The 27,806-nt window shown below is 36.0% G+C and overlaps 1 protein-coding gene across 1 annotated transcript in view; it reads right to left on the bottom strand.

The window, feature by feature from the left end:
- COL24A1 (collagen type XXIV alpha 1 chain) overlaps positions 1-27,806 on the bottom strand; it is a 166,237-nt gene that overhangs the window by 43,239 nt on the left and 95,192 nt on the right. Inside the window, exons 25-37 of the mRNA XM_088153680.1 lie at positions 25,357-25,410; positions 24,339-24,392; positions 23,620-23,673; positions 22,631-22,684; positions 19,425-19,478; positions 18,924-18,968; positions 18,772-18,816; positions 15,601-15,654; positions 11,637-11,690; positions 9,616-9,669; positions 7,388-7,441; positions 4,886-4,939; positions 2,354-2,461 (exon numbers count right to left, since the gene is read on the bottom strand). Of these exons, the coding sequence (XP_088009806.1) occupies positions 2,354-2,461; positions 4,886-4,939; positions 7,388-7,441; positions 9,616-9,669; positions 11,637-11,690; positions 15,601-15,654; positions 18,772-18,816; positions 18,924-18,968; positions 19,425-19,478; positions 22,631-22,684; positions 23,620-23,673; positions 24,339-24,392; positions 25,357-25,410 (738 nt within the window). The remainder of the gene's footprint in view (positions 1-2,353; positions 2,462-4,885; positions 4,940-7,387; positions 7,442-9,615; positions 9,670-11,636; positions 11,691-15,600; positions 15,655-18,771; positions 18,817-18,923; positions 18,969-19,424; positions 19,479-22,630; positions 22,685-23,619; positions 23,674-24,338; positions 24,393-25,356; positions 25,411-27,806) is intronic.

Below are 27,806 nucleotides of genomic sequence, written 5' to 3'. Positions count from 1 at the left end.
AAATCTCAGATTTCATTTTTGGGATTTTAAAAATTATATTGATATTTTGGTGTATGACATACAATTCAAACTCTGTTCCATTTCCCACCCATGCCACCAAATTTTCATGGCTATAGATAACACTAATTTTGTGCAGACAGAAGCTGAAGATTTTCATGTTACAAAAACAAATACTGCAGCCAATATTTTAAAAAAATGTTTCCAGCAGACACATTTTCCTAAACAATTAATATCTGGATTAAACTTACTAGTTGATTTGCAATAAAACACTGCTATTGAGCGTCTTCACTACAATAAATAAATAAATGTGTGCAGCTGGATAGGGTCCCCCCCCCTTTTTGGTTTTTCTCAGCAATAGTTTATTCAAAGCAAGCACAGTAGAATGTTTCTGGTTTTTATTAAACTGTGTCATGAGATATCAGCCAAATTTACTGACAAATAAGATGAGCTGTTATCCTTCAGCAGCTACAAATCAGATGCACAGTTGTTAAAAATCAGATGGGAAAAACAGGGTTGTTTTCTGGATCACAACCTTGGCTTGTTAAGGGTGTGGGAGGGGGGTAACTCTTTGGCCCCACAGCAGTCCCATTCAATTGTTTTGTTTCCAAATGCAAAGAGTGGGCATATGTTGTCTGCTCAAAACTCCAGCACAGGATGCCCATCATTTGAGTCCCCATCCAGACTGTTTCCTCATGCAACAATTCCAACTTTTTTTATATGCCATTAATGCAATTTCTAATTGTTTGACAGATGTTTCATTTAATTTGGCCCTAATTTTATTTATTTGTTAGAGTTATATCCTGGCTTTCCTCCAGAAACTCAAGGCAGTATATATAGCATTTTTACCTCCAATTCTTTCCAATAACAACAATCTTATGGAGTAGGTTAGTTCAAGAAATAGTGACTGGCCCAAAGACACTGTGACTTCCATGGCTGAGGATGGACTTGAACCTGGTTCCAAGGTTCAATTTGTATAACACAATATTTTTATAACAGATCACCGTTTGGGGAATAATGGAATAGTATGAACGAGTTCTGAGAATATAACACATAGATTGTAATTGACCAAAGGACAAATCAAGAGAGACAATTTTTGTGGGTAGATAAAAACAACTCCCTAAACAAATCACATTCTTTATTATGGAAAGTTTTATTTTGAAAACTGATCATCTTAGATGGTTGAGGGGGGCTTGCACATAATTATGAGAACTGATTATTATAATATGTGTGTGTGTGTGTATCTTTTCTCATATAATTTCTACTGACATTTAATTTTAAAAGAAGTATTTTTTAAAAAAGAATTGGTGCCTCTCTTACTATGTTTTCCATTTTCCACCCATCCTTTGTCTAGTTTCTAGTTACTCTGAGAGACTTTCAACCTGAAGGGTGGGATATAAATGTTTTAAGCCAATGAGCCAATCAATAATATCTTGCAAAATTTAGAAATGGCCAATAGTTGATACAGCTTGTGGATAGAATCATTATTTGTAGTCAGTCTGACTTTTGTTCTTTATAAGAGAAAACAATAAGGTGTACTTATGCATCATGCTGTGTAACATACTACAGTTATGATATAAGCACCAATGTCTTTTACATAAAGACAACTGCTTTCTAAATTATGGAGGCCCAAAAATTGTCTGGAGCAGATATGACGAAACAATTACTCGAAGATTTTTTTGAAACCCTTTTTTAAACCCTGCTTGAAGTTTTGAAGCCTAACACTTGATGTGTGTGCCTTCATCTCATTCTGTGCATACAGTGAGTATGATGGTTCCATAGTATCTCAAGCAGAAATGCAAAACCAAGAAAACTGGAACAACAAAATGAATGCTCCTGTTTTATATTTGAAGTCATTCTATCACCTAAACAATTGTCTAAAATAATCCATTCTGGGTTCTTACTACTGATTGCCAGAAAAAAAAAATCATTGCTACTTGAAGAGAGAATTCCATTCAAAGATAGAGTTCAACTGGAATCAGTACTTTGTTTCATAATATTAGCCACACCTTTCAAAGCTTTTGAGGAAAATTTTCTCTATATTAACAGGGTGGCCTTACATACTTGTTAAAAGGTTCAAATATCTTTTGCCATTATCTTTTGCTGTGAAAAATATATTTTCTAGTATTCAGATCGTAATATTTATTTCTGCAAACTCATTCTTCCAGATAATATTGCAACTGCAATAGTGAATATATTGTATGATATCTTTCTATCAGTATTGTGGGCATCAGTTAGATAGCATAATTGACTTCACATTTGGAACACAGCTGAGTAAAATATTAAGAGCTAAAACACTTCAGAACAACTGGGTTTATATTTTTGTTAAATCTATAAAAATTACAAGATTACTTACTGGAATGCCCCTGGTTCCAGGTTCACCTGAAGGACCAGTAAGTCCTGGAATTCCAGTTTTTCCTTTTTCACCATCTTCTCCAGGAAGGCCAGGATCTCCTAAACTGCCCTAAAGCACAGATATACATAAAAAGCATCAGAGAGGATGGCATTAAATTACTGAACTATTATGCAAACAAAAACTTTGTAAAATGTTTTCTTCAGGTAAGTCTAGAATAGGGATAAGGACTAACACATACTTTTATACATGACACCAAGAACATCATTTGCATGTACATAATATATCTGCAGAAAGTACTTCAATTTTGCCCTACCTTTGATATTAAAAGCCTTTTTCCTTCTATTCTGCTTCTCAACTGCAAATAAATAGCTCATCTGACATAAACAGCTCAGGTAACTTAAAATGCTGTGAGAGAAATAGCTACAGTGCCTTATGGATGTCTTATGTGGTAGAGGTTTCATAATGTTAGGGGAGGAAATGCAATACAAGCAAGTAATTGAGTCTGCAGACAACTAGAGGCCAAATTAAAATAAAACATGGAAGGAATGTACAAGTGAAGGAAGCAGTACTCCTGCTTTGCCTTACCTACCTTTCCTTATCTTTAAAAAATAAGCCACAAAAGGCATGCACAACTTATGCTGACTAGAGGAGCACAATGGGCTTTGCATGGTCTAAGGGACACTTTAAAAAGTTTCTAATTTAATCTTTTATGTTAAGTGCATTATTTTAAAAAAATATATTATTAGGTGGGGTTTTGGTAATAGCAAAATCACCTCCAACTAAATAAAATAAGAGAGAAAAGGCTGTCTTTTTTTCCTTTTTAATAGATGGAAAAGCACGGAGGAGGAAATTATCACAACAGGTGAGTCTCAGGGACTTTTTATGCTTCTTGGGATTTGGAGAGTTGTTAAGGGACAAAGTGAGTATCTTAAATTCTGGAAATACCATCTAATCTGGATTTGAGGAGGTTCTGGATGTCTAGCAGCTGATTTTATTTTGACAGGTCACTACTGTGGAATGTGGAAAATATTTGGGTGAAACAGTTACCCTTTAACCCATTATCACTGTAACAACCTAGTTATACAAGAGACAAAGCCTGCCTTAAGTTAATTTCCATTTACCTGTTGAAATAGTCTTTTGAACAGTCATCTGTGTATTCACATGTAGGATTTCTCCCACCTGTAGAGAGGCCTTTTAACCCTAAACCCTGCCTATAAGCTCCAGGAGGAGGTGTCATTCTGAATGAAGACAAGAAGTTGAGGAGAACATGAACAGCTCATTCATGCATAAAGCTTGCTCATTCTTACTTCACACAAACTGCTAAAGAAGTCAGGAATGGGTGAGTTTCATATGACATCAAGGATTATAGTTCACTGTGCCCAAACAACAAAGTTTGGCTTGAAGCTGGATTCACGATCTAGGCTTGCTTTAATGCAAAAAACTATATTCCTAACTTTGGAGAATACACAAAGTTTTACTATCCTGGAGTTTTTACCTCCTCGTGTGAGGAGGGAACAAAGCAGGAGTGATGATGCTGTGTATCAGCACACAGATTGTTCATATTCTGGTTTACTAACTACAACTCATAGATTCAAGTGTTTTATGAACATAAAGTTTGGACTGAAGGAATTAAAAGCCTGAACCAATAGTTCTTGTCTTGCAATTAAATCAAAATGGAACAGTCCTTGGAATAGTCTTTGAACAATAAGAAAACATTTTCAATGGAAATGATCAGACATTCAGTATTGTTCATGATAGAATGCAGGCGTTGTATTTAGAAGAAACATGACTCTCTTTAGTATCTGATAGGGCCCAAAAAGCTGTCTGAAACCCTGGAGAAATGCTGTTAATTGTTAACAACACTGAAACAATAATTTGATTTGTAGACAGTATATTCCTATGTTTCAAAGTGAGGCAGAATTTACTTTATGTAAGTTTTTCATAACATTTTCTTTAATTTGCTTCCAGGTACATGAACAAGACACATTTTTATCCTTTAGCTATTTTATGATAGGATCCAGCACTTGTTCAATCTTGTCTGGGCTCAGAAACTGAATAGGTTTGGGCCTAGTTATTGGTTGGATGGAAAATCACTAGGAAATACCAGGGCTGTAGGCTAGACTGGGAAGTTCAAAAACATCTTGGAAGAACACAGTGACAAACAACTTCTCTATGGTTGAAAAGGAAATTGTTTAGTTTCGTCCAACTAGGAGCTGAGAGTGTCTATGAGAGCTGTAATATCAATAAATCCATAGTATATTTGAAATATATCCCACAGTATAATGAGGCAGTCTAGCAAGAGGGTTCTCAAGCAGAATTAGTCCTAAGATATTAATTTTTGGTGCCTTTTGCTTCTCTGATTTCTTATAACGAATGCAACTTCTCTTATGTAATCATTTATCTTCAGAACATGCATGCCAATGCAAAAGCACCGTTGTGCACTGCTTTTAAAACATAATTTAAATTTAGGAATCACAGGATAAAATGTGACATTTATCTCATTTAATTGAAAACTCTGATTTTAAAAAATACCTTTGATCCATCTTTTCCTTGAACACCATCTTCTCCTGGTGGTCCTGGAATACCCTATGTTTCAGAAGAAACACATCAAAATGCTATTACTACCAAAAATCTTGTGTACCCAAAACCCAAGCAAGAGTACATTATCTCAGCAGAACAGCAAATAGTTCAGAGTAAGAGTCAAGGACACAGCTCTTTGACAAGCCAGCTTTATTACTGATACTGGAAAACGCATATTGAGCAGAGCACAAGGATCTGCTGACTATGAGCAGATATTGTTATTGTAACAGATTTGTCTCAGCATCTTTTTCTTTAATCTTGGTCCCTCTGGCCCTTCCAGATATGCTGAGATACTGAAACCAATGTATTTGAAATGATTCATGACTAATTTTAGTCTCAGTCTAAATGTGGATCTGTCCTAATATGTTGAACGACGTAGCAGCTGTCACAAGCAAGAAGTTGCCTGAAACTGATATAGAACAAGCTGCACTGAACAAACACCCAGCAGAATGAGCCCTGCATGATAGTGTGATGTAGATTTAAGCTTCTTGATATTGGAGTGCATGTGTATACAGGGAGGAACAGGAAGATAAATTGGAAGATCAACTTTTAAAGAAGGGCTTAACAAACTTAAAGAAATGGTACATTTCTGTAGCACTACCTCATACTTCTAAATCATTTGACTTGAAAGAGAGTATCTTCATTGGCAAGCAGAATATTCCTTTCACCTTTCTAAAACAGTTTAGCATTCTGGAATGGATTAATTTTCATGACAATAAACCACAGGCTTTTATATTTCTATTTTATATTTTTTAAAGGAATGTGGTAATATTTTTATGGAACCTAAGACTACAGATATGAACATATAGTATATACACACACAATATCTTTCTTAGTTGGCTTCTATTGTATCTTCCAATGGATAGTGTCATATGGGACCTGGAAACTCAGTTCACATTAGAATATTATACTTATTGTCCTCACTGAAAATGTAATTGTTGTGTCCTTCTGAAAAAGATAACACTTTAATACAATAAACATTTTGAAGTAAAAAATACTGAGCTTGCAACCTCTTTGGGTTCATGAACACATCTGAAAATTTGAGATGTTCTAGACGATCTTACAAATGGCTTTGGGATTGGAGGCTAACCCATTCACAAAATTGCTGCCATAGTTACATAATCATTTAACAAATCACCAATTTATCAGATTGTTATCTGCCATGCTCTCTAGACCTCCCTCTTGGAGGATGATCTGTTCCACTTCTGCTTACCTTTTCAATTTCTGGACAGGTAGCATATTTCAAAACAAAGTACTCTTCCTAATATTACATCCACATGAGCAAACATAATTTTACAATTGACAACTGTGATCCAACTTTGTATCGGAATACATAAGCATGCTATGAAAAAACTGTTAGGATATATAAAAATGATAGCTGCCAACCCCAAGTGCCCTCCTGTGATCTAGGCTACCTCTCGGTTACTGCTTGAGTTAGTGTTCTGATTTTGATTTGTTACTAATTCTTTGAGTACTACTGATTACTCAGTCATTCTGAATATATATGTAGAACAAAGTTACAGACTACTAAAAGAGGCTGACTACCATGTTTAATGTGAAAAATTTAATTCAGAAAAAATATGCTGCAGCTATTGTAATCCAGATTATCTTGATCTCTTGTCATCTTATATCTATAGAAGACCTATTCTCCAACGTTTCAGAGTGAAGGACACAGAATAATAGACAGAAGTTACAAGGAGGCAGATTCTGATTGAATGTTATAAGAAAAAAAAAAAACCTTTCTAGCAGCAAAAGCAATTCAATAGCAGAACCAATTAACCAGAGAGGTGACTGCCTCCCTTTCACTGGAAGAGTTTAAATCGAGGCTAGACAGCCATCTGTCTGGAGTACTTTAACTTAACCTGAATGATCCCATCCAACTCTTCAAATCAAATCAAATCAAATCAAATCAAATCAAATCAAATCTTTATTACGGTCAAAGACCAGCATAAGAAGGGTGGGATACAGTCAATTTAAAAAACATAGAAATTATATCAGAAAAATAATAATAAAAAACTAAAAGATATAAAATAGAAAGTATTTATCTAAAAGGGATCTAAAGGAAAAATTATGAAAAGCTAGAAGATATTAAGAATAAAACAGAAAGTCACAGGGGCATTGTTTCTCTGGGTAAAGGATCTTCCTGTATTGGCCTTCAAGGACAGCTGAGGGGAGGGCATGACATCCCGTCCAACTCTTTGATTCTATTGTATTAATAGAAGTATAAGAACCTTTAGGCTATAGATAATAAAACACATTTAATGATGTGTTCATACATAATAAAACACATTTAATGATTTCTTTAATTTACCGTGATGCTGACAGTTTTCCAGGTATTGAGCAATCAAAGATGCTTTTTTATCCCTTGTCTGCTTTCCTAATTTACATAGCACTTTTGTTTCCAAAATAATTCTGCCCCTAGTTCCAAAATATGCTACCATATTCAGTACTTACTCTTAGACCTTGTTCACCTGGTACTCCAGTGTTGCCAACTGGTCCAGAGTCTCCCTGTTACATGCAACAGAAATATTTTGCCATTTGACATGACGGATATCTAATGTTTGCCCTTTATAAAACAAACTCCTCTCTCAAGCATGAGTTAGCCTTTATTTTTTTTTCACAAATAAACAGTGCCAATAGAAAGGCAGATATAATACAAGTATAATAATGCATAGTTTGCATGTACTTTTCTGCAAATACAATTGGCAACTATAGCAGAGAGGAAAGATACGAAATTATTATATGACATCTCATTCTTAACTAAGTCAAATACATAGTAGCCAATCCCATAAGGATATAGCAGCAGTGAGAGGAACTAGAACATTCGCTATGACAAGACCAACACTAGGATCCTTCAGTTCCTGATGAGGCCTGCATTCTTGTGAAGCTTGGAGTGACTGTTCTCTTCCTTCATCCAGATGGGCTGACTAGCCCTGCTCCATTCTTTGATTGGGAGGAGGAGGTCAGGAAGGGTTGAGTAGAGAGCAGCAATGAGTGTGATTTAGAAAAGAGCTTTTCTTTTCCAAATCTGTATTTTCTGATGTCTCTAGACTTCCTGTATATGTGTAGCTGTCTAAGTGTGACTCCTATCTTATTCTAGATTCCATTTCCCTATCCCTATTTTATCCTTTTTTTTTTAGTTATTTAGCCTATGGGTAGGTATTTGAATAAAACTTATGCTTCCATATGCTGTAATTTGCATTAAAAACAGCCAAACTTAACCATCTGGAATGATTAAAAAAAAAAGACTTAAATCCTCATGGATTGTTTGCTTTGTTCCCTATGAGCAATGGTTCACTTTTAGGACAGATCTCCTTCATGCATATAGAGAGAATCTTGTTTGAGGTTTATAAAAACTTTTAATGAAATTACTATTGTTTCATAACATATGTTGTATTATAATCAACATTCAATTCAATTCAAAATGTATACAGATAGTACTTGCTATCTGACCATTTGTTCAGCGACCTTTCAAAGTTACGACAGCGCTGAATGAATGGACTTATGACCTGCCCAGAAGTTACAGTGATCTGGGCCCTTGGCAATTGGTTCGCCCTTATGACCAGTTGCCAAGTGCCCCGCGATCATATGATCACCATTTGCAATCTTCCCTGCCACCTGCTGGGAAGGTAGCCAGGAGGGAAGGTCGCAAGCTGCTGCCACCTGCTGAAAGGGAGTCCTGCATCTCTGAGGGCTGCCTGATTCTCAGGGCTGCTGAAAATCAGGCAGCCCTCAGATATGCAGCCCCCCGCCCCCATCTCTGAGGGCTGCCTGATTTTGGCATGGGGCGCTGTTAGGCAGCCCTGAAAACCTTTGTGCTTATAACAGCTTTGCACAAAGCTTTGGGGGCTGCCTGAAAAAGCTTTGTGCCAAAAATCCAAGCAGGATTTTCAGCCACGGAAGATGGGGGAGGAAGTGGGAGGGGAGGGAGCAAAGGGGTGCATGGGGGTGTGTGGGAGGGTCAGACCCACACACCCTCCTGCACCCCCTTGCTCCCTCCCCCACCTGGCAGCACCCGGGGCTTCCAATTTTCCCACTGACTTGATTGTGGGAAGCTGGCAGGAAGTTGCCTTGCTAATGACCAGGCATTCACTTAACAATGGCAACCAGGACTGCCCGGATTGCAATCGCTAAGCGATGCGATCATGTGATATTTCACCTAATGACCGCATCGCTTAGCGACTGAAGTTCTGGTCCCAATTGTGGTCAGATAGTTAGGACTACCTGTATTCTGAAACTGGCAATTATGGGTTTTACTAGTGTTTCTGTTATTATCTATTATGCATATGCGATTCCATCTCCCCACCCCATCCCTGCTTTTCTCTATAGCAATTCTATTTATATAGGACATTAGCCTTTTTTTGTTTTCTTTTCGGAAGAACTTTTAACTAGTACATATGCCCACCTAATTTAAAAAATTAGCCATGATTCAGACATGAAGGGTGCAGTAATACACAATGACCTACAGTAGGACCAATATGACCTGAAACATCATAGCCAGTTTCAGACAGAAAGCTTCTGGTGGATATAAGTATGAACTATTTCATCTTTTTTATGAATGAGGTAGAGACTGCACATAAAAAGTCTCACCATGAACCCTCCCAGAGGTATGTGTGGAGAAATTAGTGCCTGTTCTTCCCATCACTGAAATTGTACCTCAACAAAATTACCCCAACAATCACCTTTGGGCCTGGTTCTCCTTGTAGTCCTGACTCCCCCTCTGGGCCAGGTGGTCCCTGTATTGAAAACACAAATGAAGTTATCCATTGTCCAGCACTAAATGCTTTCCAAGCATGACGAAACTCACTAGGAAGTTCACAGGACTTAAAAAAAAAAATCTGTATTGTTATGGTTAATGAGCTACTTGTAGTATGTCCTATTCTTAGTGATGGTATCCTATTTTTTCAGGCCTCTATACTTTTTACTTTGATGCAGCCAGCAAAGGCCAGTGAGAATCTTCATCTTTGCTTGCCTACAAAATTTGTGTTCTCTTCATATCTCTACATTCTCTACTTCAGGGGTGTACAATGTACAGCTAACCAGTTTCAGTTCAACTTCTAGTTCTTTAAAAATGACCAATAAAATATATTTTTAATATAACTGAAGGGAAAGAGTATTAAAAAAATTGAGAATGCCATTTTAAATATGTTAATCAGATTGGAATAATTCAACTGAAATCAAATCAATTTTATTTTTTGGCCAGGCTTCGCTCATTGCTTTTTCCTTGGACTTCACCCATAACATACATCAAAGGTTAAATTGGGCCTTGCAGTCTGAAAAAAAGAATACATACACCTGCCCTACTAGTTCCATTTTCCTATTTAGACTTCTGCTCTCCTAAAAGGCACCACAACCAGCCAACTAACAATTAACTGGCAGCATTCACTCACCCTTTTCCTCAGCCACCCTGAAATCGCAAGATTACTTAAATTTGTTATGTTTAAAATGTTCATGTGTTATATTTCAATAAGTTAACTCCAGACTGTAGCAATAATTTACTCCTATCAGATTTTTGGCAAATTACAACTCAGTCAGTTGTACTCTACAATTATAAAATGCATCATCAATGAAGTTTGTGAAAGAAAGTGCTTTAATGTCATATGTACTCAGAATACATATATTATTTATATTTAAATTAGGTTTAGATTAGAGTTATGCAAGATGCAGTTGCTTTAATGAGTCAACTCATTAAAGTGGATTTAATGTGACGCTAAGGCCAGTAGGGTACAAGATTGGAGACCCCACACCCTTCTTTCATAAGTCGTCTGGGTCTTCATATCCTGGTTCCACCTTCTATTCTGGGATTGTGGCTTGTTAGTTCCTCCTACCATTACTACCTATCTTCTAGGCACATCACCTGGCATCCTTCCCCTACCTCTGGTGTGTGTGAGAGATTAAGCTCTCCCATCCTGTGCTGCCTTTATGGTAAATAAAAGGTAAAAATATAAAAAATGGAATTATTTGAATAGTGTACCCTCCCTGACAGAGAAGTGAAATGGCATGGTAACTAGAGAATTCAGCTCATCCCCTCTTCCTTTGAGAGATAAAGCAATTTCATGGGAGATAAACAAAATCAAACTTTGTTTAAAAAAAAGACAAAATGTAACCTTCCTTTTTAACTTTAAATATTAAAATACAGACTTTTACTATTGAAGTGATAAATTACAGAGCTGCCTTGATCATGTCCAGCCTCTTACAAATCAGTTGGAAAAAATCCAAATAAAATAAAACACCCCAGCTAGCACTAGTCTACTACAAATGGATCATTCTTTGTCAGAATGTCTGGAAGATACTGCAGAAACTCCAAATTATTATTACAAATTACAAGACATTCCAAAGGGGGGGAAAGTATCTTTTTCAACACAGGCTGAAGTATGAAATACAAGCTGTGATTACACATATACAGTGACACAATAACATGAAACAATGGGACATTAGCATGACAAAGAAATAATAAATCTATATTAAATCTAAATTGAAAGCAATTTTCTGAAGCAAAATTTCCTCTGCTTCATTTACCTGGACTTCCCCCAGCTTCTTGGAATATTCCAGCCATTTATCAGAGGTTGGTGGAAAAAGAGAAGTCCTGTTCCTTCCACAGTCATGTTCTTAATTCTGTTCTTTGTTTTAAAAGGACCAAGCCTTTTCTATTTCAAGGATTATTCTCATAATGAATATCTTTGATGAGGTAAATGAGACTCACCTCAAAGCCAGCTTCACCTATAGGACCAGCATCACCTTGTTCTCCCCTCAGTCCCTAGTATCAAGCAAAAACTTATGTGAGCATGACATTTGCATTGTGAAAAAAAATAAGATTGCTTTTAACACTTTAACACTGATACCTACAACATCAGCACATATAATGACTGTCTCTTTCAATTGCACACTCCTTTACCATCATCTTTCCCATTCCAACATTCTGATCTCCATGAAGAGGTGAAAAAGTGACTCAGTTTTATCTCCGTTGTTTAAAAGAGTACTCTATTACAGTGTACACTGGCAGTAGTATACATCTACTTAAAAAAAGAAGCCCAAACCATAATTAGATTATACTAGATAAGTGCAACAAGACGAACTCAATAGGTAGAAAATAAGACAATGAACTTCTTAGAAGGAGAGTTTCTAAGTGATGGGTGCATTCAAACTGTAAAACCATTCCCCTGATGAAGAAACTGTAAAACCATTCCCCTCTTGAAATGTATAATTGGGATTTTTAATATAACAAAGAACACATTTTTTTCTCATACCAATTTTTCCCTTATTTTCCACATGGAGAAGTATGATTTTTATTGGGATAGTAGTGTTGACTATAAAAGAAAACATCCTGACATTTAGCATGATTGCTTTTTGTCTTTAGAAATTTAATAAATAAACAAACAAACAAACATGCTCTTAACGGTTCTCAGCATTTTACATAAATACATTAACACAATAATAAAAGTATCCCTAAAACAAGAAAGATAAACACTAAAAACTTAATAGTAAAACACTATTAAAATGTCCGGATGAATAAGTATGTTTTTAGCCCCCTCATAAACTGTAATAAGGAGGGGACTTTCAAATGTTAATTAGCTGTTGATATGGGATATGCAATAGATGTCCCACTGATAACTTAAGATGACAGAGCAGACTACTGTATATGCAAATAGTTAATTCTCTAAATAGCCTGGTTATAAGTATGCAAGACTTTGCATAGCTTACTGAACAACCAGATGTGGGCTTAGAAAGCTACAGGTTAGAGCTGTCTCAAGTTAGAATGCATGTTGGACTTTTAAGAGGCACTGTTAATTCTATCCGCAACTGTATTCTAAGTCAGCCTTCAAGGGCCACCCATGAAAAACCCATTACAGTAATCCAACCTGTTACCAATTCATGAATCATTGGTGCAAATCTGCCTTCTCCAAGAAGTGTTGGGGTTATCTGAAGCTCATAGAAGGCTACCTTTGCCACAATATTATGTGGCTCTCCACCATCAATGCTGGCTCCAAGGAAAATTCCCAGGCTACAAATCTGATTCTTAAGGGGGGAATGCAACCCTATCCAGAACAGGCATATCTCCAAAACTCTGTACTCCGTGCCAAATAATCAATAGCAACTCCATTTTGTCCACATTTAGTTTCATCTTGTTCTCACACACCCAGCCTTTTTCCAGCCTGGTGGCAGAGGCCATAGAAATGTTCTATCTCTAGCTTGCAGGAAAGGAGAAGTATAGTTGAGCATCATTAGCATATTAATTATAACTAGCTCTAAACCTGCAAATGATCCTTCCCAACATTATCATATACAGTACAGTAAATATTAACATTAGAAACAATGGCTTTACAGGATAACCCACCCTCCAAATAACTCCCACAAATGATCCAAATATTACAGTCAGTAATATCAAAAGCCACTGAATGATTAGGAACATCATCAAAGTTGCACTCCGCTTGTCTATTTCCCAGCACAGATAATTCATCAGAACTAAGACTGCCTGCCATATTCAGATCTAAAACCAGATTGAAAAGGATCATGATGATTCATTTCATCTGGGATCCTCTGGAATTACAGCACCATCTTCTTTTCCATAACCGTAGAATGAATTGTCCAAGCATTTTTTTGGTATTCTACATTTCAGGTAGATCACTGAAAAGACAGCTGACCAGATTTGAGAAGACATTTTCCCTACAGCTGGATGTTTCCTTTTTCCAGGCTCCATCAGCTTCTGAGAGTACTGTAGAATAATCTTATATGGTCCCCATTCTTGTAGAGGGGGATTTGCTGCCACAGTCCATCACCACCAGGCAATGGTATATCTGTCAAGGCTTCATACTAGACACAGCATTAAATCTGAACCCTCTAAACACTTAGCCCCATATTCAGTAACATGCTCACAACACATGTTCAGAGACATGACACTGCTTTATTGCACACAAGAATGTAGCTATATATATATATATAGAACCTCTACTTTCTGCTGTACACATAAATCAATCTGTCTGTATATCTCTATGCTCTAGGGTTTAAATTCTAGGCTTTCCTCCTGTCTTTTAGAGAGAAATTTGACCATTCTCTTCAGACTGGGTGGCACCTATTCAATGACTTCATAATTCTATATGGTGTGGGAACTGTCTTGCCAACTTCTTTCATTCCTTATACCATTCATAGCAAGGGTATAACTTTGGGGACTTATGGACTACTGTTATACAGTACAATACAATAAATAAATAAGGAAAAGAACTGCCTCATGGGAAAGCTATAAAATGAGTTGTGAGAAGCCCATGGAAGCCATAGAGATTATAAAAAACTCAGTCACATCTGGTAGAGTAGCCTCAGCATGAAAGCTGAAGTCTATTAAACTTGGGGTTTCTACCATTGCCTTGAAATTTTCAACCTGGGGTCTCCAACACTGCTTCTGAGACCACTTATATCAGCAAGACCAGGAACTCTGCCAGACAGCTGGTAGCAACACCTGACTGACCTCTGAGGTCAAAAGCTAAGTAGACCCAGGCCTGGTTTGTTCTTGGATTGGAAATGACCAGGGTACTGGGACAAAATCTGGATTAAAAAGCTAAAAAAACCTCCCAAAGGCAGCAAAGACATACCACTTGTATTGTGGGAACTGTGAGATTAAGGAGCCAAAGGCCAACCCCTGATTATTCACAATGGTACAAATTAGTAATGCAAAAGATTTTGAAGTGGAAATCAATGGAGATAAATTGCACATGTTTGCTGGTCTCTTAACTTCTCTTGGATTGCTTTGAACAATTAGCAAACAATACTTGCCACCTGCTATCAACAACTTAAGAGTTTCTTTTTTTTCTACCCTAGGAAATTAAAGTGCTTTTAAAACTGCTAATTTTGCCCCAAGGACTATTGTACAACTTGTCACTTATTTTACATCAGTGTTTTTCACACTTGGCAACTTTAAGATGTGTGGAATTCAATTCCTAAAATTCCCCATGTTGGCTGGGGGAATTGAAAATCACTGATTTATATAATCAGCCTAATTACTTAAAAGAGTTAGAAATACATTGCCAAATGTGTTCATATTAGGTGGGTTGTGTACTTACACAGACAACTTTCTACTCACCCACTAAGATCTGATAAGGAAGTTACACCAAATATCTGAGACTAAACTAAGTATACAATCACACCAGCTAACCACAGAAGCCTGAGATGCTCTATATTAAATCCCTAACTGATCTTGGAGGGTGTGGTTGTGTGCTGGCCAAACTGAAGCACAGAGGACATACATTATCATTTATGCTTGATATAAATGTACTACAGTTGGGTAATGTTTTGGGAATTAAAAAAGTCTGATGTTTCTTTATATGTGCTATCTGAAAGGATGAGGTAAAAGCTGAACAGAAGGGGCCAGAAAAGGAATTTAAAAAAAAATAACAATGAATGCAAGGCATCCTGGAGGTTACCACTCTCAAGATTTTAGGGCTTTCATGGACATGTTTAAGAGGACAGATTTACTTTTTTCAGGGCAATCTTCCATCTTAAACAAATGAAGAAAGAAATTTACTTTATTCTGTAGTGCTGGAAGACTTACTAGGAGCCACACAGTTTCAGCCTTCTTTCTTCTATAATATATATTTAATTACAGCATAATATATGACACCTGTTTTCCAAGAAATTAAATCTGACATTTCAAATGAAAGGAAATGAAATCCACTTACTGGTTCACCCATAGGACCTCTATCTCCTGTGCTTCCAGGAAGACCAGGCAAACCCTGAAAACACAGTGTCAACACAAAAAGCCACTTAAATTTTATATCAAAACCCTTTCATAAGTCAACCAAAATGCAATTCATAAAACTTTTCAATGACATTTAAGGTTTTTTAATCTCACAATTTTGTTTCTACCAAATAAATACTTGTGGTTGATCAACTGATTAGCTGATTTATGAATTTGTTTTGGTAAGCAATATTCTAAATAGTCTTTGAAAAGTTAATGTATACAAACTAAAGATAAAATCTATCTGTGCATAAACTACAGTGAATTCAGTGAGGCTTACTTTGTTGTAGATACATCAAGATGTACTATAAATATATCAGAACAATGACAAATAACTGCTATAGTCTGGATAGCCTTACTCTAAGATAATAAAAATGAAATAGAAGTATAGTCAATTTTTTTGTAGCTGCCTTTCCATGTAACGAATCAGAAATACTACTGACAACACAAAAGTAACTTACTTTTAAAGCTTAGCAACATTAAGATGTGCTTTGAAAAAATACTCTACTGTAACAACATCCCTCATTTCTTATATTATATAGCATATACTCCTAAGTGTCATTTTAGTGTTTCACAAAACTGATTCATGTAAGATGTCCTCTTATTTAAGAGGTACAAAGCTATCCTCAGAAGCATGGCTAGCTACAATGTAGAGGAAATGTGTCCATTTGCAATTAGGGTAGGAGACTATCAAATTGTGTACAAGGGCCTTCCCAGTAGTTCAACCCTGCAATGCTTTCCCCAGGGAGATCTGCTTGGTGTCTACTTAATGCCATTCCGGCACTAGGCAAGGATCTTTTCATTTGTTCAGGTATTTCAAGTAAATGTTTATTTTTTCAGTGCTGTCAAGTTAATCCAGCTAGTGTTTGATATTTTTAAAAAAGTCCTACTTTTTTCTGCTTTTATTTCAGCATGCTTTTAACATCTTTGTCTAACTTTGGAAAGTTAGATTTTCTTGGCAAGATTTTCAGAAGTGGTTTGCCATTATCTCCTTCCTAGGGCTGAGAGAGAGTGATTGGTTCAAGGTCACTCAGCTGGCTTTGTGCCTAAGGCAGGACTAGAAATCATGGTCTCCCAGTTTCTAGCCTACTGACTTAATCACTATGCCAAACTGACTCTATATAAGCTACCTTTTAGATCTGACTAAAAGGAAGGATTCACTTTGAAATATATACAAAGCTTGCATATTTGCTTTGTTTGTAGTATAGATGTGAAAGAAATTATCCACAAATTCCTATGGAAATAGTTCTGCAAGATCTTTTTAAAACATCCCTCCCCACCACCATAGTTTGAATTGTAGCATTGTAGGGTGTCCACTATTCACTAAAACTGTGCAAATCTTTCAAAAGAGGTCCCCTAGAATATCTATGTGTCTGTACAAAAGAATAGTTAACAAAGTTACATTTTCTTCCAGGCTCAGGCGGCTGTTTCATAGCCCTGATTCTATCTGCTCCCACATGCTCTTATACCTTACTGTATGTTCTGAAGCCAGTCTTTCAAAAATATGCACACCCCATTATTCATATTTTTTCTCTGGTAAAAGAAACAATATTTGTGTCACATGCAGTTGCTGTACAAACAGCAGGACAGCACAGACATGTGTTTAGGGCATGTATCAAATATTGAAGTGTATGCAATACTTACTTTTAGTATCATTTACAGATTTTTTTATATCACCTTTTTACCTTTAAAAATTAGGTATAACATGGTTTGCTTATAAAAGTATGTTTGGTGTATAACGCTGAAAAATTTAGTTTAATCATACAGCGTTTACACTGTTATTGACTGATTTGTCTTTAAATGTTTTATTTCCTATAAATGAAAGAATATAAAATAAAAAGCTGCTAATCTGCAGGGAAAGTATCATCTCTTCAACAAAAGGAAGCAGTTCAACAAGCAGGAATCCTTTGTTCTCTAATGAAAATGTTTATGTCTCCTGCATTACTGTCCTTGCATTTAAGAACTATATTGGACAACTTGTCCTCTATGTACAGGAACTACAATGATCTGATAAATAATCTTACATAAATGCCTTCATATATTATTGACATCAATAATGTCTGTCATTGCTACTATTGTCTTTCATTATAGATTTTAAAACTTAAGATAGGCAATGTGACTTTGGGCTGCACTGTTTCCCACTTTTTGCCAGAGCTCAACTAACCGCCCATCTATGCAACAAAAGACTGCTGTTACATCATCATTACAATTATTACAGCAAAACTGAATCTTGATTTGGCTGCTACAGATAGATACTTTAAGCACCCTCCCCCGTAACACATTAAAGTCTGTTATTTCTGAAGATCAGGAAAAAGTGATCGGAATTGGACTTGGGGCTACAGAGGAGGAGAAAGTGTTATGCTTACTCTTGTACTTCCATCCCCAGTTCTCCATTTATTTTAAATTAAAGGAGAAACATATTAGTTACTGCAGCAAAAAACAAACAAACCAAAAAACACCCGTAATACTTGACATAATTCTTTTGCAGGAATTATTTATTTATTTATATTTCAAATGTGGACACCGGCCATCTCATGAGGAAGATGGGCGTAATTTCGGGGTAATTTCTTTACCCCAAAATTAATTAGAAACATCAAGTTTCTAATTTATTTACACTAATAATATAAAGTACAACGTAACGATTGTGTTCATATGACCCACCTGGCCAGGGGAGGTTAGTTTAGCCCCAAACAACCTTATGATTGAGTGAGAAATAAACTAAGTTCTAATACAGGGAGTCCTCGTTCAGTGACCACATTTGGGACTGGCAACTTGGTTGTTAAGCAAAGCAGTTGCTAAGTGAAACCACAACTGTGCTTACGATCTTACTTCAGCTTTCCTTTCTTTACAGACCTGCAAAGGTCGTAAATGCAGGCATTGGTCACAAAGTTACTTTTTAATCACCATCATACTGCAAATGGTCTTTAAATGAGGCAGTCGCTAAATGAGGACTACCTCTATTCACAGGATACTTTAAACCCCCATTCAATGCAGTTAAACCCGTTAGGGTAGGTGAACTCAACTACAATAAAATGAATGTATTATGTATTATGAAGCAGAATGGAATTATAAAAAAATAAATAAATCTTCCGCTGAAGCATGAAGAACTTACTGCTGCTCCTGGACTGCCTCTTTCTCCAGGGACTCCAGCTTTTCCCTGTGCAAATACAAAGAAGGTAATGTGTCAAGTCTATTTCAAAAATATTGCTTTGACTGATGCCGTAAATATGAATGCTGAAAGAATGCCACTTCTCTAAGACGTACAATGAGTCCAGGAATGCCGTTTTTCCCAGTGTCACCATTTTCTCCCTGGGAAAAAGAAGTAATAGGGCTATTTTAATGTACATTATACCCGAACATATGACAATTTTTCCTTCTAAATTCCAAATTATGGACGCTCCTTTCAATGCAAACTTTTGGCAAATCTGTCATCAACCATACAGACAGAAATGCAGGTACTATTTATTTCTTTATTACTTTGTATACCACTTCCTACAAAAGCTTTCAAAGCAATTCACAAAAGATAAACCATATCACTAGAGTTGTCCAACTATCACTGTGTCAAAATAAGAATAATAAGGACAGCCTTTATATTTGGCTGGATGATGCTATGAAGACACTATAAGACACCAGAGAGGAAATGGCATAAGAGATAACACAGAGATAAAAAATCAAGTTCTTAATAGCAGAAAGGTTATATTTCATTTATCTGCTAATGGTATCATGAATAATTTTCTGGGGCAATACTAAGAAAATTAAATTTACCTTAATACCTTGTGTCCCTTGCTCTCCCAGAAGACCATCCTGGCCTCGTGGTCCCTGATGTATAAAAAAAAAAGACATTTCAGGAATGGAGCAACTGTGCATGTATATATGCATATGAGTATTCATAAAACAAATCTTAATTCGAGCACAAAATCTGTGATTGCCGTGACCAATTCACAGAATTTAACTGGATTCAAATGAAGACATTTTGTAACTTTCACTGGTTTTTCTATCTCTTCTTCCATTTTTTCCCACACACACGCACACAGAATCCACTGTAGATTAAAAAATGGCAAGCAATAATAAGCATCAGCTTGAAAACATCCTCAGTTATCGCCTTTATCCAAACGTATGAGAAATCTGCCCCTCTGCAATTTTTGCTAACCCCTGCTATGAGCTCTTTTCCCATCTAAACCTTTCCATTAGTCTTCTACTTGACCCATGGATATAATCACCTTAAAATCTGCCCTCCAAGATAGAAATGGCCAGATTCATTTCGCTTCTAGAAGTCCAAAATTAATTATTCAAACTATTTCTCAAGATCTCTTGATTTTCCAATAAGTAAGCCCCAATGAGACTGATTTTCAACAGCCTTAGCTACCTTAACTCTGTAAGGGAATAGGGATGTGCCATACCATCAATAATCTTATCCTCCATGGGCTGGGACAAGGGGAAGCAAATAATAAAATGTACATATTGATGTCATCACACAAATACCACAATTTACATACTTAATATCAGACATCAGGGCACAAGTATATAATGGCAGCATTTACATGATGACATTACTGCTTGAGTATACCATTTTGGTGTAATTGAAATTTGCTGTGGACACCCTTCTTGTCATCTGCAGTAAAAGATAAAATAATTGGGGGAAATGTATCATCTTCTCTTGCCATGGCACCGAGTAGGGTGCTTGTTACAACTCATGAACCAATTAATGGAAGTCATGGGGATCAATGGCTATTAGCCTTGATGGCAGTGGGACTGCTTCTGAAGATCATCTGCTGGGAGACTAGTAGGTTTCCTTGTGCAGTTGGTTGGCCACTGTGAGAACAGATTGCTGGACTAGATGGGCCAAGGGGTCCAATCCAGCAGGGCCATGCTTATGTTCTTAATCATAGCAACTCCTCCTCCAGTTCTACTATCCTATCAGCCCTAAATGACTGAATGCAGTGGTTTTTGAGAGCCACACGTGTATAACTGCAAATTTAGTGAGATTGCAAATGAAGTGATATTTGAAATGGCTGTTTCAAGCTATTTAGGAATAATTAGCTATACTTTAATGTCTTCCAACAGCTAATGCCATCAATTAGCTATAGGAGGAGTGTGATTATTGCGAAACAAGAGGGATGTATAAGCATGTTTAGGAAACATACATGATTTGCAAAACTATAATTGGCTGCCGAAAGTAGAGCATCTATTGTGAGGAATGTGAATCCATGAAAAAAATGGAATGAGAGGGAATAGAGTATATAAAAAAAGAGGACATACTATAGCTGGCTGGCTAGAATATTGAACAGCTGAATTCCTCATTGTAGTATTTTATTATAGGTTCTATTTCCTTCTTCTAATAGAGAATCAGAAGCCTAGTTTCTATCAATTTGGAAGTGAAATAATTCTGATTTCTGAGTGAGGAAATGGCGAACAAGATGTCTCTGAAGGAGCAGAGATAATGATGCGGCCAGGACTGATAGACTGGTGATACAGAACCCCTCTGGATACAGAAGAGAATGACTGTTTGCCCACTTGTGCTCTGGATGGGAGCTCCTCGCAGGAAGACTCCAGGACAGTGGTTTCCTGTGGGTCTGAGCGCCAGGAGATAAGGGAAGTTATTTAGTTCTCAACTGCAACAGAGCTTTTTAAGCAAACTAGGTTCATTAAGCTTAACTTTTTAAACACTTTTGAAATGTAATTACTTTAAAGTTGGAAGACATCCTCAAAGCAACAAGTCTGAAAAACCACCTGGTGAATTAACTTTTGTTCCAGTACAAAAGACAAATTAACTAACAGCTTAAAGAATTTAAAGAACTAAATGCCAAAAAGCTTAATAAGAACTTAATCTAAGAAAGCTATAAACTAATTAAGGGACTGGACAACTTGGGAATTTTGCTAAAAGATTTCGGAAATAATAAAAAAGTATTTTCATGGGAATATAAATTGTTTAGTCTATTGGAAAAGAAACAATAGAACTTTGAGATTTTGCAATTTTAGAAATAAAATGCTAGAGGAAACTTCAGGCAGGAGAAAGAAGGAAGGGAAAAAAAGGAGAAAGGTCTGTCTTTTGTGGAACCTATAAAGTGACAGACAGTGCTATGACATTTGAGACATTTCAGGAGATTTTTGAAGAATGGGGTCAGAAAATAGTAGCTACAATGTTAGTAACAATGTTTGCTGATATGGCTGCATTATTTGCAAAAGATTTTAAAGAAAAAATGAAATATGTAAATGATATTTTGGAAGACCGATGAAGGGGATAAACAAGCATTACCTGATGCACAAATATTGGAAAATAAATAAATTCTGGATTATAAAACAGAGATGACAGTTAAAATGGAAATGCAAACGATAAGCCAAGAGAATGACCTGGATAATGAGTTTTTACTGGATTTACAAATGAGGGTTGCTAAAAACCTGAAGAAACCTTTGAGATGGGAGAAAGAAAAGTTGCAGGGAAATCAAATCCTATGACAGCATCTGAATGAATTAAGGACTAAGACTGTTAGAAGGAATACAAAGTCAATTTGTTTGATCAGGGTTAAAATAAGACATATCTTTATAAAATTCTGTGGCCTTTTTGCCAACATCTGGATAGAAACATTAATGATTCATGGATTTGCGAACGGATAAGGGATGAGTTATGGGACAAAGTGATCCATGTAACCTTTTAGGGGGTGGAAAAATAATAAGTTTGTTTGTACTTCTTGTGAAGATTGGAAGTTACATCTTTATTTTTTTTTCTTTTTCCTTTTTTCCCTCTCTTTTCTTTTCCTTTTTTTGCACTTTTTACTTCCCTTTTTCCTATTCTTTTTTCTCTTTATGATATCAGTTTGTATTCTCTTTTATTATTGTCAAAATCCTTAACAAAAATTATATATAAAAAAAGGAAGTAAAATAATTCTACCAATGTACATGTGAGATACCAACCAAAAGAATAAAAAGATACCTTATAAATGTATTTTAGGGGTCATAAAAATACTACTCACTCTTTGACCTTTAGAACCCTGTGGTCCAGGAGGTCCTCGTGTTCCTGAAGGGCCCTAAGTAATAAATAAGAATTAAATACATTTTTTATCATAGAGCAGAAGCCAATTTTTATGTATTATATTTTTATTCAAATCTTCCTCCAAAAAGCTCAGGACCAGAAAACTGTCACCCATTTTTCTCCTTATAGCCCTTTTTTTTAGCTTTCTCTAAGATAGGCTGAAATATGCCTTCAGCTACTCAACAGTTTTAAGGGACTTAATCTCCCCTAGTCCTACTAGGATACATACCCCATGTCATACTCTATCAATTGCATCATAATGCTTTCAATATAAATTTCAAGATCATTCCAAATATTATGGAATTTAATTAAATAAGGAAAAGTAAGTTGTATGAAAGACAAATTACTATTCTAATAACTTGAAACAGATAACATATCAGTCATGGCATTACCTGCTAACAGAAAGTTCAGACCTTAAAATGATTAATTAACAGAGATATATGCTCACATAGGCACATATTTTATTTGCTATCAGATCTTTGTGTCAAAAAATAAAATTTACTGGACTAGATCCACTGGGAATTATTGCAGATCTCACAATGGCAGGAGGAGTGATTCATGATTGCTCACTCCTTTCTCCTGCTGCTTCACACACTGTTCCAGAAGATCCTACTTCCCTCCAGAATAGTTTCATAGTTTGTAGGGGAATAGAAGGGAAACACTGCAAATAATTTTCCTCTGCTGAACACATGTTCCATTTTCATCAATTTCAATGAGAAATTAAGCATGAATTAAATATCTTATTTTGAACTCACTGGATATAAAATTTGCTAAGGTTGGACTCATGCCTTTACTATTCCTTTCTTTTGGCTGAATAATTTTCATTATCTTTCTCTAAAGTCACACTGCCTATTAATAAACCTAAGCTTAAAAGTTAATGGAGATGTGATTGATATGAGGGCGCGCAACAATATCATGTTTTATACTTACAGTTGGTCCCTGTGGCCCTACATCACCAGGACCACCTGGTAGGCCTGGATATCCCTGAAACAGAAGGAAATACAGTTTAATATGGCTGATGCCTGGATACATACTTTATTAAGCTTGTATAACTGCTCTCAAAAGTGTTCTTCCAACTTAAAATTTCAGAGCTGTGTATGGAATTCTCATGTACTTCATCAGTGAAGAAAAATTTTGTTGGGAAATCCAGCAAGCTGACTTCCTTAGAGACTTATATATATTTGCATTTTCACAGCAGGTTATGGTCAAACAGTGCTACAGTTTTGCTGATAGCGCTTTTTTTGAAATAGTTAACAGAGAATTAACATGATAAGCAGAAAATTACTGTTGAAAAATAATGCACGGTTTCAATATATTCAAGAAAAACTAATATAAGTAATATTAAACCCAATGCCTCTAATCATTGATGTAATAGCTTCTCATTTTTCTTACAGACTGTTTCACACAAATGTCTCTCCACATAAACATGATTACCTTGAAAATCTGTATTTATCTGAGTATGCATCTAAAAGTTAACTGAACATTATTTTCTATTATGCTCAAGAGTTCTTTCCAAAAATGCTTAGTAAAAACAGATTTTTTTTAGTAAATAATTAAGTATATACTGTCTACTTAGGCTTTGCTAATGTAAGACAAACAAATAAAATTAGAGAGGCAGTAGTTTCTTAAATAAACCTAGAATTACTTACCATGACACCTTTTTCTCCAGGAGGGCCCACTGGGCCTGGATTACCCCTCTCTCCCTTAAAAGTAAATAAACAAATAAACAGAAGTGTATATATATTGTAATTTATTTGATTTCTGACAGTAGAACTGCATTTCCAGTCTTGGAATATTTTTAATAATGAAAATATAATATACAACTTCTATACCTAAATAAATTTTCTAGAACAGGATTCAGTATGGTAGTGTGAATGAACTCTTGGATCTAAGATATCCTCTAAACCTCTGCAGGAATGGAAAACAAAACCAGCAGGAGCTCGATAGCTATTTTTGCCCCTACATGGCGAACCCTTTCCCTGTTCCCATGAATGGATCTATCTCTAATATTTTTTTCTATTCTGGGATAAATGTGTGTGACTCAGTGAAGTTATGGTCAAAACAGGTTTTAATTAACCCAACAATGACAAGATGGATGCTCTCTTCCTCATGAAAATACCATTGGTTGTCATCAAAAACGCGGATGCTGACAGACTGTTTATGTGACTTCTAACCCATTTGTATTATTTGCTGACAGATTCTATCAATCCTCTGCTTGGACAACATCCATTCTATTTAAAAAATCCTGCAACAGTATTTACAGTTAAGTAACACTTTTTGCAAGTATCATGCAATAACTGTTCCTATTTTGCATGATTAAAATCCAATATAGTTTTAGAAAGTAAGCATGCTGTTATGTTTACATATTAACTAAAATTTCAAGTAGTACAAACTCTCCCAACTAGAATAACTTATTTTCACTAGAGAAATGGCAAGAGGAAAGATTTAAACTTCGCTTTCCCAAAAGCTAGAGAACCCAGAAGTTACTTTTACAAAAATGTAAAAAACTACAAAATCCAATCAGATTTCTCTCATGACATCTAGTCTGATCCCATATTGAACAAAATTTAGAACACCAGTTGTAGTGTACAGTATAGTACTTTTACTATATTTGGAATATTGCTTGAGTTGCTCTTGTTCCATTATTATTAGCATCTTATAGCATACCTTCTCACCAGGTCCCCCAGATGGTCCAATTTCACCAGGTAAACCAATGGGTCCCTAAAGGGGAAAAGAAATGGAGAAGCAAATAATCCAGGACCCCTACCATCTATAGTCAATGATTACAATGAATCTCAGCAGTTTAGAAACTCATATATGTGCATATACCCAGCCCAGTAAAATTATATGAAATATCTGGAAACATCTTTAGGCAACCTGTATGAAAGGTACACATTTATTCTGCATAATATATTTTGCTTCTCAGTTATATGAAGGAACCACATGTGAAACTGAAGTTGCTTCTGCAAGTTACCAAAAATCTTAAATGTTTCTGGCTTCTGATATTGCTGTAACATTGTCTGCAAACCTTAAACAGTATCTTTAGGGACTCTTAAGAGCAAGAAAAAACCTTGTATAGAATCCTTAAAATTACGCAGCTCTGATTACACTGACATGCATATTTATGATAGGATCTTTGTCTATTGACAAAACTATTCTGTTTGAAGATTACAGTGCTGTTCTTGTGATTTATTGGAATATAATTGCTCTCAGAGGCTGTTTAGAGCTTCTTTTTCTTTCTTCCTGTTTGAATCGGGATACAACTTGTCTGTGCTACTGCATAGATCCTGTTCAGCAGATTTCTAGTGGTATGTACATTTCAGAATCTGCGTGTGGTGATCAAGCTGCTGGCCTAATTATTATGAGTAAAGAGTCCCCAAGGATTAAATCACAATGTCAGTGCAGTAAATACTATAACCTGACATCATAATCACATCTATTTCTGTGTGCTTTTATTTTCCTTTTAAAATGTATGGAAAATCTAAAATAATTTTGCATTCAGCTTCATGACTTTTACATAAGGCAGTTCTAATCTCACATGCTTCAAATGTTTTCATGAAATATTTCAGTTAGAAGAGCTTTCCCCATGGTCAACAAGGTGGACATTAAATAAATTGTAAATAAGATATGGGGAAGGCATTACCAGTGCTTAAAGCCAAGTTGTATTCCTCTGTTAAATTTTGTTCCTCCAAGTCTCATGAATGCCAGAAACTCCCTGGCACAACTGAATCCCAGGACAACTTTTGAAATACAAATTAAACTAAAAATAATAAATTCAAAGGGGGAAAGAAACCGATGTAGAAAAATCTATAAATAAAAATGCAGTCTATATAATAACCAACGAAAATACCATCCAGAAACAAAACAACAAGATTCTTGGAACAAGAATGGGTCAAAATCTGGAACTCAGAAGCAACCTTTTAATGCCATTACAAAGAAATGGATAAAATTCAGTATCCCTGAGACATGAAGAAATAAAGTGTGAATAGATGAAACTGGAAAACAGCCTTTCCTAGGCCAATATCTGTCAGATATATATGAACTATAGCTTTAATAATTTTTCAGCCACCATGGGGAATCATGCTGGTGGTTCAATAGGAGCAGTAGTCCAATTGAAGTATCAGGCTGGGGAGACTACTGTAGCACTGAACACAAAAATATCCTAAATAATAAGCTGTTTGCTCCTATTTTATGGCCAGGGACCAGTGAGGTGAAAAATGTCAGGTTACTCTTAGGATTTTTTTTTTAACACCTGTATTATGGACAGGGGTGTGTTAGCAATTTCTGTTGTTTTCCTTTTGTGTGGAAGGAGATTGTAACATGTTAGTTGTTGCTTCACAATCATCTTTCTTCCCTTGCCACAGGCAGGGTCCAGCATCCTGTTTAGGATGCCCGTCCACAGACATTGTTAAGACTTTCTCTCTCTCTCTTCCACTCGAGCAAATGCATCCCATCTTATTATATAAATGTTTCCATTGCATTAGTCCCTTTTCTGTAGTACTTAGAGATTAATTGAAAATAGTGGTATTTTTTCCAGCCATATGGAACTGGGTAGTTTATTTGGCTATTACTTTAAATGAAATGCCTCACTGGGTGGCATTGAATCTTGTCTGAACTAGGGCTGGCCTGTTTAGTACTTAAAATTAAATATCCCAACTAGGAAATAACAGGGCTGTAGACTAGACTACAAAAAACAAATAAGCACAGAGGGGAAGAAGGCAGTGGCATCCTACTTTGGCAGTGATTTAAGGCTTCATTTTTTTCTTTTTTAACTCTGAGCATAGCCAGTTCTGATTTTCTGTCATATGTGAATTAGTCACCCCTGGGGCTTGACTGTAAAAAGTAAGGCTTTTCTGGAAAGGCAAGGAAACATTTCATTTCTATCAGAACAGTATGTATCATTTCTGTCATTCTCTTTGCCTTTTTAGAGATAGCATACGTGGAATGGAATACATACATTTAAATATAATCAGACAGACATATCAATTGTTCCATAGTACAATACATGCTCTGCACATGTATTTTAGGATCAATCCCCAGGACTCCCAATTAAAACAGTCCCTCTTAGCAAAAGTCCAAAGCAATCTTTTTCTGCAGTAGATTGCTAAGCCCTAGAC

Source organism: Python bivittatus, unplaced genomic scaffold, assembly GCF_059951505.1.
Source record: "Python bivittatus isolate LINGU-HERP-01145 unplaced genomic scaffold, Pbiv_v1 ctg000700_np1212, whole genome shotgun sequence".
Classification (NCBI taxonomy): Eukaryota; Metazoa; Chordata; class Lepidosauria; order Squamata; family Pythonidae; genus Python; species Python bivittatus.
The sequence above is the reverse complement of the archived record's forward strand: the minus strand, read 5'-3'. Positions and strand labels throughout refer to the sequence as shown.